This window comes from Ochotona curzoniae, unplaced genomic scaffold (genome assembly GCF_017591425.1).
Source record: "Ochotona curzoniae isolate NIBS_2020 unplaced genomic scaffold, NIBS_Ocur_1.0 scaffold_3208, whole genome shotgun sequence".
NCBI classification, from domain to species: Eukaryota; Metazoa; Chordata; class Mammalia; order Lagomorpha; family Ochotonidae; genus Ochotona; species Ochotona curzoniae.
Window position 1 is genome coordinate 2,167,586 of NW_024467106.1, and position 11,162 is coordinate 2,178,747.

At 61.8% G+C, this 11,162-nt stretch overlaps 1 protein-coding gene across 5 annotated transcripts; it reads right to left on the reverse strand.

Annotated features, from left to right (window-relative positions):
- Positions 1-708: 708 nt before the first annotated feature.
- GFI1B (growth factor independent 1B transcriptional repressor) lies at positions 709-8,736 on the reverse strand. 5 transcript variants are annotated; one of them, XM_041004517.1, is made up of 7 exons: positions 8,690-8,736; positions 4,393-4,507; positions 3,935-4,072; positions 3,322-3,593; positions 2,760-2,897; positions 1,811-2,060; positions 709-1,694 (listed from the first exon to the last, which is right to left on the reverse strand). In XM_041004517.1, the coding sequence occupies exons 2-7, from the start codon at positions 4,487-4,489 to the stop codon at positions 1,516-1,518; spliced, it is 1,074 nt and encodes a 357-aa protein (XP_040860451.1). In that variant the 5' UTR covers positions 4,490-4,507; positions 8,690-8,736; the 3' UTR covers positions 709-1,515. The 5 variants fall into 5 exon arrangements, with proteins under 5 accessions (XP_040860451.1, XP_040860452.1, XP_040860453.1 ...); XM_041004518.1 differs by having other exon boundaries at positions 4,393-4,510; positions 8,690-8,719; XM_041004519.1 differs by lacking the exon at positions 8,690-8,736 and having other exon boundaries at positions 1,811-1,976; positions 4,393-4,651.
- Positions 8,737-11,162: the final 2,426 nt, after the last annotated feature.

Here is an 11,162-nt window from a genome sequence, read left to right on the forward strand (position 1 = left end):
ACCCTCCCAGGGCCTCAGCTGCTGCATCTGTGAAATGGGACAGCAGCACCTAGTCCACTCCGGGGGCGTGGAGACAGGACCTGGGGCCTGAGCCGCCCAAGGGGGTCCCTGGTGGTGACCCGAAGTCCTGTGAGAGGGAGGGGAAGGAGACGGGAGACCCAAGCAGAGGTCGATGGAGAGGAGGAGGAAGGGTGGGTGAGCTGGGGCTGGCAGGTCGCAATCCTTTCTCACAACCTCCAAGGGTCAGGGGAGTGTTTCACCTCCCTGTGGTTGTGTGTGCGCATGTGCAACTGTGTGAGAGTGTGTGTGTGCACGCCAGTGGATGCCAGTGTGTGTGGGTGTGTGCATGCTAGTGGGTGCCAGTGTGTGTACATGCATGCCAGTGGGTGCCAGTGTATGCCAGTGTGTGTACAGGTGTGTGCCAGTGTGTGTGTGGGTGCCAGTGTGTGCGGGTGTGTGCACGCCAGTGGGTGCCAGTGTGTGTGTGTGTGTGTATACCAGTGGGTGCCAGTGTGTGTACCAGTGTGTGCCAGTGTGTGTGTATGGGTGCCCCCTGTGTGTTTGTGTGCATGTGTGTGTGCATGGGTGCCAGTGTGTGTGGGTGTGTGCATGCCAGTGGGTGCCAGTGTGTGTGTGTGTGTGTATACCAGTGGGTGCCAGTGTGTGTGTGTATGAACCAGCATGCATCTCAGGATGTGTGTGTGAGAGCAGGTGAAACCGTATGAACGTGAGTGAAGCTGAGCTTATGTGTGTGAATGTGTTCCAATAAGCATGAAAGTGTGTGTGGCTTGCATGTCAGAGGAGGACTGGCCTGTTGGGGCCCTGAGTTTAGCCCCCAGGACACTCCTCCAGGCCCTGGTCCCACAACTGCAAGAGAGGCCATTCCACGTTATTCCCACACCGTGGGAGGTGTGCAGAGCCCCAGGTTGGCCGTGGCCCTGTGCTGGGTCCCCACGTTGAATCAGGGACAGACCCCCCTTTGTCTAAAGCTCTCCAGCAGCCCCTCAGATCTGCTGCTGTGCGGTGGCCCCGCAGGCAGGTGACGCATCACAGATGCCGCTCTCCTTGCAGTATGGACCTTTATCGGTGTTTACAGCACGCGAGGGGTGCAGGCTGTGGGTAGCGGCACCTGCCAGCTGCTCCCTGAGCACGGGAACAGGGGCCTGCTGTGCAGCCCTCGGCCGCCCGGGACAGGGCAGAAGCCCCAGGACGCAGACCCCCTCACTGGCCGGAGTAGCAGCCAGAAAGGCAGCCGAGATGGCCAGCACCTGGAGAAGCTCCCGGGTGTGTCCTGGGCCTCCTGGTACAGAGGTCCCTGGGGTGTCGTGGCATCTTCCTCTGTTTTGCCAGTAAGGAGGTGCCTGGGCGCACTTGGCCCAGCAGAGCCCATGCATGGCAGCAGCATTAGAGCAGAGAAGGAACGTAGCTCCTCTGAGGTCACGCAGCAAAAGTCCCATAGAGCTCAGCACCAGCTCAAGGGCTTCCTGTGCGGGGATGGGGAGGAGGCCGGGCCCCTCACTTGAGGCTGTGCTGGCTCTCACGGTGCCGCCGCAAGTCCACCTTGCGCTGGAAGCCCTTGGCGCACAGCTCACAGCTGAACGGCTTGAAGCCCGTGTGCTTGCGACTGTGGGTGATGAGGTTGGAGCTCTGGCTGAAGGCCTTGCCGCATACCTGGCACTTGTGCGGCTTCTCACCTGCATGGGATGGGGGAGGTGAGGAAAGAGGTGCCGAGGACGGGAGACGCACCTGCCGCTCCCGGCCGCCCAGTGTCCCCGCGGGTGCTCAGAGGCCAGGGCGCTGGCCGCCTCACCCGTGTGGATGTAGGTATGTTTCTTCATGTCTGACTTCTGGTGGAAGCGCTTGCCACAGAACTGGCAGGGGTAGGGGCGCGTGTCCGAGTGGATGAGCAGGTGCGTGGACAGCGTGGATGAGCGCTTGAAGGCTTTGCCGCACATCCGGCACTCGAACGTGCGCTCCTGCCGGAGGAAACGAGGCGCCGGGGGGTCAAGCGCGGGGAGCACCACGCCGGGCGCGGGACCGGACCCCGCCAGGGGGGTCCCCTGCGGAAGAGGACGCTCCGTTGGGGGTGGTCTTGAGGCCCCGGGGTCCCTGCCCCCGCCCCACGCCCAGCCCCATTCCTGCCTCCCAGCGCGAGCCCAGCTGGCCACAGGTGCTATTTTTCCTTGTAACCGGTCCAGTATCCCCACTCAGTCAACCCCAATGTTTGTCGACCGACTGACTGATCTGTGTGTTTTTGAGGGGCGCCCAGGTCACGAGCCTCAACCCAGTTGCTTCCCGATACAGGGACGGTGACCAGCAGGTGTACTGCTGGGTTTACCAGAAGCTTCTGCCTTCACGGGGCATTTGGGACTCATTACAGCCCGTGAGAAACAGTTTCTGCTTCTGTGCGATGGAACAGTGGCGACCACAGAAGGTCGGAGGTCGCTCCGAGTCATTCCTGCCTTTCCCCCCCGAACTGCTGCTGTGACTTCTTGGCTGTAGTGACCCCGCTGGCTTCAGATGCCCTCCCTGGAAGGGGTCCCTGCCTCCATGTGTCTAACCGGGTGGGAGGGACCTCCCAGCCCAGATCCAAGAGGCTGGCAATGAACGAGTCTCACGCTGAAGCCCAGGGCACAATCTGCCAATGGCCCTGGCAGCAGAGGCACCAAGCACTCTGGGGCATCCAGAGACCCCCCCCACACACACACCCCTAGCCATCTGCGTCACCCTTGGGGTCAGGGAGGGACCCAGTGGCCCACCTGGGAGTGAACATGCGTGTGCTGCTCCAGGCTCACGGCGTGGCCGAAGGTTTTACCGCAAACGTCACAGGCGAAGGGCCGCGTGCCGCTGTGGGAGCGCCGGACGTGCACCTCGAGCCCGTGGGGGGTGGAGAACACCTACAGGGAGAGGCAGAGCTGATGGGGTGCGGGGTGTGCGGAGAGGGGCCTGGCCGCTGGCAGGTCCCCGTCTATAAAATGAGGGCTGGGACAGGACGCCTGGAAAGCCCCTCCTCGCCCCATCGGGAGGTGGAGCGGCAGAGGGTCAGGAGAGCTTGCAACACCGCTGTGGGGTCTGATGCCTGTGTACTGAGCAACCTTGGGCAAGAGACCTACCCTCTCTGAACTTTAAGCCCTTGGCTTACCCCCTGGAGGTCATGGGTGTCAAGGGCTTGGCATGCTGCAGGGCCTGTGGTCAGGGCTCCATGAACAAGCACTCTGAATATTGCACCCCGCAGGGCCCCCAGATCCACAGCGCGAGGAAGGCAGCCAGTGGTGGTGGGAGACATGCAGAGCAGGGCCCGTGTCCGTCTGCGCCCCTCACCTTGTTGCACTTGATACAGTGGTAGGCATCCATGCCGGGGGAGTAACGAAGGCTGAAGTCCAAGGGTGGCTCGGCACTGGGCACCAGGGGGCTACCGTACAGGCTGACCGAGCGCTCCAGGAAGGCGGACTGCATGGTGGAGGGGGCCTGCCGGTAGCTGTGGCCATAGGATGAGGCCAGCGTGTCCCAGGAGAAGCTGGGCTTGTAGAAGGGAGGCGAGTCTGAGGGTAGCGAGTCCCCTTCCTGGGCTCTGGACATCACGGGGGTCCCCTCTGTGGAGAGCATGACACAAGCCCTGGGGACTCAGCCACAGGTGTGGCCCCTGCTCCCCATGGCCCCAGCCATCCCCCCTGAAGCCCCTTCCCGGGGACCCCTGTCTGCTTTCCACCCTGGGATCTCACTGGGTACCCCTGTCCCTCCAGCCTAGAAGCCCCCCACTCCACCGTGGTGCCAGCGTGCCCACTGCCCGGCCGGTCCTGCTGGCTGCTCCTTCCACCCACCACACTGAAGCCCTCCCCCGCGTGGGGGGAAGCCGGAGAAGGTGACCGCAGGTGAACTTGTCTGTCCACCCTGACTCCGGGCAAGGGGCACATCCTGGTCTTGGGCTCAGTACCTGGGGCCGCGGGCACCCTGGGCAAGCCCTTCTCAGGCTCTGGCTCTGGTTCCCATCGGAGGCTGGTCCAGTCCAAGTGCTGATTCGGGAACAGCGAGCTGAGAGCAGGGCCGTGACTCATGACCTGGTTCTTGGCTGCTGTGGGCAGACAAGGCAGTCAGACTCACCAGCTTCGGCTCCTGGGGTCTGCTGTGAGCAGGGGCCCAGTGGCTGCTGCTCTGGGGCCGTCTTTTGTCCAAGCAGCCTTACCCTGCCCCCCACTCCTCTGTGACCCTCCACGCAGGACCCCCAAGCCGTGGCAGGGTCCCGGCTCCCATCCTCCCATCAGGCATGCCGGCAGTCATTCATTCAGCAGTTCTGCTGGCACGCTGGGAGCAGAGGCCAGCGTGGGGAGGGTCGCCCTGGCCCCTCACACAGGGCAGGGAGATCCAGAGGAGGCAGGAGGGGCCCTGACTCACCGGGGCTGGGGGTCGGATGCCAGATGGGGTCGTCCTGTGTGCGGGGCTCATGGTAGGAATGAGCCTTCTTACTCTTGACCAGAAAGGAGCGTGGCATTGTCACGTGCCTGGGCACCTGCTGGGAAGGGGGTGGGAGGGACAGGCAAGGAGGTGAGAATGGGCAAGGGGACGCCATGACTCAGCACTCAGCCTCCAAGGTTCACGTGCTGCCAGAACCCGCCAATGTGGCCCTTAGGGTGGCCTTCAAGTCCAGGTGCTGTCCTTGGTCACACAGGGAGGGAGCCATGTGTGGGCAGAGGCTGGCAGGAGGCAGGGGCCGCAAGCTCTCCACTAGCCCTGGGCATGCTGGGGCCACTGTCACAAGGCCAGCCCTGGCTTCCATCCGCTGGGTCACTTCCCAAATGGCTGCCACAGCCAGGGCTGGCCCAGACTTAAGCCGAGAACTCCATCTGGATCTCACATTCTCACAGAGCTGGATCTCCAGTTGGAGCTAACATGTTGGGAGCTTGACCTGCTGTGCTGCAGCACCGGCCCGTGGACCCCACTCCTAGAAAGCAGCATTGGAGTCCTAGGGATCCAGAGGTTTGTAGAGGTGAGCAGTGGGCCTGCCAGCTGGGCATGAGGGGCAGGCCCTTCACCTCACTTGCAGCTGTGCCCAGCGGAAGTCCATCTGTAAGCCATGAGCTGCTGCTGTGGAAGAGCCCAGCCGGAGAAGGGCACTGTCTCTCGGGGGAGCCCTGGGGGCCGGGGGGTGGGAGCAGAGCCGCAGACCTCATCAAGTGAGTGGTCAGGTGAGGAGTGGGGGGGAAGCAGAGTACCAAACGGGCCAAGGCACCTGTTCTCGCAGCTGGGTAAGGCCGAGGAAGTGGGGGTGCTGGGCTCTGCTGACCATCCAGAAGGGCCTATACCTGCTTGTGGCCGGCCGGGGGGCTCGCCCAGGGGCCTGGGAGACACAACAAGTGGCCAGCCATGTGCCTAAAGGCAATCTCCGAGGTCTTCTCGGAGGAGTCCCACCCCCATCCCCATAGCTGCTGGGTTGATAGGGCCACAGGAAGGCGGGAAGGGATCCCGGGCCCCATTGATAAGGCCTGGGCCCAGGAGCGGCACGGAAGGCGGGAGATTAGAAAGAGCAGCTCGGAGCTCTGCTGGGCATGCAGGGATCTCCTGTGTGACTTTCCGCAAGCGGCCAGCCGCGAATGAGACTCAGAGGTTCCCAACCATCCTAGGCGGGCACACCCCGGCCCAGAGCCCTGCTGTTCCTAGCGGCAGGAACCCAGCCCTAGGCCCTCCTTGTTGGTTGAGGGGGGGCGTGGGTGTGCTGGGGGCATCCCCAGGCCGGTGGTAGAGTTGCTGGCAGCTCTTGATGCTGACCCTGCTGGGCCAGGGAGCGAGCGTTTCTGTTCGTTGCAGTGTGCCTGGCACCACTCTCCAAGCTTTACGGCAAGAGACGCGCTTGGGGGCCTTTGGTGCCATGCCTGAGTCAAGGCCCCCAACCAGGGCTGCTGTCCCCACCCTCAACCCACGGGGCAGCCACAGCCTTATCACCCAGGGACACATCTTCCTTCCCCATCCCCCACATGCCAGGGCTCCCCACAGCCCCCCTTCCTGCCACATGCTCCAGCTCTCAGCTTGAGGAAAGCCTGGAGCAGGGCTGGCGGGAGGGGCTGGGTTCCCTTCTATCCTCTTCTTGGGGGGGCCTGGTCATGGAGGGAATGAGCAGTTACCCAACTCTGAACATTGTATCAGCAAGGATCATACGCCTGGGCCTAAAGGAATGGCTGGCACAGTTCCCACTCAGACCATGCCAGTACCCGCAGGCCTGCCCGCTCCCAGCCCAGCTCACAGCGAGAGCCGAGGCTCAAGACCCCTGCCCTACCCAAGCAGTCTGCCCAGTGTGTCCGCTGGGTGTCCAGCACGGGCAGTGCCCTTGGTGGGACTTTCTTAGTGGAGGGGGGCAAACCGATGCCACGCAGGACAGAGAGGAAAGTCATTTGCTCAAGGTCCCGTGGCATAGCCTGGACCCTGCTGACAGCACACGGCTCCCGGCCAGCGGCCACAGCCAGGTCCTCATGGCACCTGCTGGAATCGGTGGGCAGCACGGGGCAGGGCGGGAGGCCCAGCTCGGGGGTGGAGGGGGGTGGAGGGGAAGTCGTTAAGCCCTTTTAAAGCCCTGGAAGGTTGCAGGTGACGGGCAGGGAAGGGGCAGTTTCTTCCCCCCGTCTCCTCTGTTCCTGGCCAGTGCTCCGGGCATGCCAACCTCGCAGCCAAGCCCCCAAGTTCATTCCTTGGAAGGGCCAAGTGCAACCGGTGCACTTCCCCTTGGCAAGTTAAAAAAAAAAAAAGGCAGCAAAGAAAAACAGGAACCGGTCACCTATACTGCAGTTAATTAACAACCCCGGGTTTTGATTCACACAGCCCGTTCTGAGAAAGAGCTACGAGCAGAGATTGTAAAAGAAGTTGAGGATTTCTTCACAAACGGCCTGACAGTGTCGGGCCCCGGAAAGCGGCTGTCGTGGCGTCCGTGGCTGCACACCCCACCGGGGCCACGGGCTCTGCATCTCAGTGCGCTGCCCTGCCGGAGGGCACCCAGACAGATGCCAGTGGCGGGCCGGGGTCTTCCAGCCCACCTCGGGGCCGGGTGTGGTCCATGGGCCTGCCATCTTGTGCTACCAAGCGCCTGTGCCCCCTGCATGATTTCGTGACCTTGGTCTTGGGGGACCCCACCCGCCAGCCCGCCCGCTGTGTTGGGTTTTCTTCTCTTGTAAGGGACACTTGGGCTAAGAGGTTTCCAAACTTCCCTTTGGCTCTACAACCCCGTGTGCAATCTGCCGACCTTCGGGGAGCGGGCGGATGACCCACCTGGATGGAGAAACTTGTCACCCCGGTTCCCTTTGGGGGACAGTGGGAGGAGGTAAAGCTGCTAAGTCTATAGAAGCCCCTTGTTCTTCAAGGGACACAGACCAGGCGGTAGGAACGAGGCGGCCCCGGCCAGGTGTGCGTGGTGGTCACTACTCCTGCTGGACTGGAAGGGACTCCCAGGCGGCTCAGAAAACCCAGGGGCAAAAAAGCAAGGTATCAGTTTGCAAGCAGTAAAAGGAATGGGGAGTGGGGAAGCCCAGGGCAGAGAGGGGCCGGCATAAGGCCAAGTTCACAGCAGGTCGGTCACAGGACCGCAGCGTAGCAGCAGTTCCCGCGCGTGCCGACGGCCCGAGTGGTCAAGTCAAACAATGAGAGCAGCTGTGGGGGAACGGCACCCAGCACCCGCATGGCGAAGGCATCAACCAGGCAGCAGGGGCAGACCCCATCTAAGCCCACCTGTGAGGACCTGGAGAGTGTGAGGCTGTGTCTTTTAGACAGGGGGATGGGGGAAGAGCCTGTTTCTGTTGTTGGCACCAGGGTCCCAGATGTTGGCTGTGACAGTGTGGTCAGCTCATTTTTCTGGGGAGGAGGGGCTGGTCTAGGGCCAGCCAGTCCCCAAGTCTTCTGTCCACCCGGCCCTACGCACTTGCAGACGCCAGGACGATGCTCTGCCATCCCTCGGTGATTCTGTCCCTCTAACCTGACCCGGGCACTGCTCTGTGATGCGCCCGCAGGGACACTTGTCTGTCGCCCCCGCTGGGAAGTGGAGTTAGGAGATCCTGGGAAACTCCTTGCCTCACTGACCTCGGAAGCTGTTAACCTGGTCCCTCTTGCTAGTTCAGCTGTGAGGTGGGGCAGGCAGGTGCATCTCAGAGACCTCAGACCCCCAGACACGGCTGTGTGCCCAGCAGCACCCAGGCAACAAGCGCCAGCTTAGAGCAAGTGTCTCCCCAGGTGCCAGCACACTTCTGCTTGGCTTTTGCTTTGAAGACAGATGGGAAAGGCTAAAGGTCAGAGGATGGGAGCCCCGAGACGCCCCTCAGTCCTACTGCTGCACTTGTCCTGGGCTCGGGAGGGGAGCAGATGACACCCAGCATTCAGAGTGTGTCACAGGTTGCCTGGGGCTGCGAAGCTGCAGCCCCTTCGTACACTGCCTAGGTCCCTGGGACGGTCGCGGGTAGGAGGGTGGCCCCCAGGACTTTGCGCCTGCGGGAAACATCTGGCAGCCAGAAATCGGGTTTTGCAAAGAATCCATCTGGCTGGGTGGAAGGCGGGATTCCCCCAGCCAGGGGCACTCAGCCTCAGCAGAGGCTGTCCCCGCCACCTCCTCTGGCCAGTGCCCATCTAAGCAGATTCCAGTCCCAACTGCAGGAGGAACTTGGTCAAGGAACAGGCAAATGCAGAAGGAGGAGCTGGCGGGCGCCCCCAGCGCACTCACCTGCGAGTGGCCCTTGCCGAGGGTCCTGCTTGGGGACCACGAGCCTCTCCGGGGACAGGCAGGTCCCTGCTCCGTCCGTCCGCTGCGTGGCTCTCTCCACAGTACTTCTCCTTTTCTCTCTCTCTGTGTTTCTCCTCCTCTCTTCCCCTCCCTGATTTCCAATCTGATTATTTGTGTCAAAATCTGGCGGCGTGGTGACAGCCAATGGGGAGGGCGCCAGGGCTGGCCGCAGCTGCTTATCAAAACTTCGCAGGGCTCAGACTCCCAGCTCATCCCCAGCCCACGGCAAGCTCTCTCTTCCCCTCTCCACCCCCCCCCAAAAAAAACTTTGAAGGACACCCGGATGAGAAGGATGCAACGAACAAATGACCAAATTAAAAAAGAATAATGTGGGACATAAAAGCACTTATCACAACCTGACTTTGGGTAAAAAAGATGTGAGTCACCTTTGCTTTCTCCTCCCTCCCTCCTCTGCCTTCTCCTGGCTTCTCCGGCTCCGGCATCCAGCCGCGGAGCACCCCTGGGAGCTGGGCCCCAGCGGGCAGCCCAGCAGGTGAGCTGCGAACCCTGCTCTCCACACTTACAGAGGAGGTTGTCTTAAGGGGGGCAAATTGACACTCTCAGTGGGAAGGAGATTTGGGGGTGAGTGTGGCCTCAGGACCCTCAGCTGACGGAAACACATACGGGCTTGGGCAGCCCTCTGCTGGCCGCTGTGGGTTCAGAGGGTGCTGCAGCCCGTGTGGGGTGGTGGGGGTCGGGTACATCTCCTGGGTGGGTAGGGGCAGCTGGGGCAATTTCATCCCCTGGTCTTGCACCCTCCCCACCTGCTCCCAGGAGGTTTTGCATAAGACACCGGCTCCGCGGGACAGCACAGTTAGCCTGATTTGCATACGCTCCCAGAGAGCCAAGTCCAAGGTTCGACGTGGGAAAGAAAGGGGCGTTCCAAGGCGAGGTCTCTCTGTCCTCGGGCCCAGCTGGACGCTCATGGAAAATGCCACGAGAACATTCGGCTTCTTGTGGTGCCAACGGTGCTTCAATCCACACACACGTATAAACAAGTAGCAGGCGAGGCTCGTCTAGGTCCGCTCTGACGGAGCAGGCACACACAGGGGGCGATGTGGGCGCTCTGGTGGGACGCTGGGCTCCGTGAGGGGTGTGCCATTCTGTTGTAATCCCCCCCAGGGTCCTTGGAGCCGGGGGGTGGGGTTGTCTGGAGCCGCTTTGCCCTGGGGACCCCTGCCCACAGAGCCCACACCCTCCGAGGGATCCTGGAGTCAGCTTGGGCTTTCCCAGAAGCTTCCCCAGCTGGAGTGCTCATTGCACATCCACCAGGTGCTATCGGGTGCTTTCCTGTGCCAGCCCCTCCCTCTCCCTGCTCCTTCCGCATCCCAGCAGTGCCCACAAGGCACCAGATGCCCACAGGTTTGCTGTTATAGAACACCACAGGGAGGTGCCATGGGTTAAGCCCCTGTCTGCAATCCAGCAATCCCATGTGGGCACCGGCTCGTGTCCTGACTGCTCCACTTCCAATCCAGCTCCTTATTAACACAGCTGGGAAGCCGCAAAGGATGGCCCAAGTGCTTGGACCCCTGCACCCATGTGGGACACCCAGAGGAAGCTTCTGGCTCCTAGCCCCGCCCAACCCTGACTATTGCAATAAGCTGGGAATGAACCAGCAGATGGAAGATCTCTCCTCTCTGGCTTTGTCTTTCAAAGAAATAAGTAAGTGAACAAATAAATAATAGCAAAAAACAGAAGAGCAGACATTGAATTTTCACTTGGGGGGTTCAGCATCCGGGCATGGCTTCAAGATGACACTTCTGCTGCACTCTGCAATGGGGAAGGGGCAGGGACCGGGCTGTGCCCTCAGCTGGCAGGATGGGTGTTAGGAGCAGGTACAAGTCAGTGCAGATTCCCGTAGGGGCAGAGCCCTCCTGCCTCCTCAGCCACCACCTCTTAGCACCAACACTGACTCGTGGGGGACATATCCCAATGCCAGCGGGCATCAAATAGGGAGTGCCAGCGCTGCCATGGGACTCCTGAGGGTAGGGGCATGGGAAGCCGAGGGACGGGCATGCACACCAGCGGCGGGGAGGAAGTGACCTCTGCACTGATGGCTGACGACCCAGCAGCAGGAGGAAGTAGGGAAGGGCAAAGAGGAACAAGCCCGTGCCCAGAGTGAGAGGCCGGGCACCCACGCAGCCAAGGCCTGGGCGGGCAGAGCAGAGTGTGGCAGGAGGACCCATGCCCACTCCAGGCACGCACAACGCCAGGTGCAACCCTTGGGAGATGTGGGCTTTTGCTGTCCCCTCGGGGTCCCAGGTCTCCCGTGGCCAGTCTTTTCTTGCTGGGCAGGTCTCAGAAGAAAGGTCAGCTGCTCGACCACTGAAGGAGCAGGCCCCGCCCCATGCACACGTGGACACACACATTTCAAACTCTGTTGCATCACCCTCCTCGTTCTTTCACCCTACCC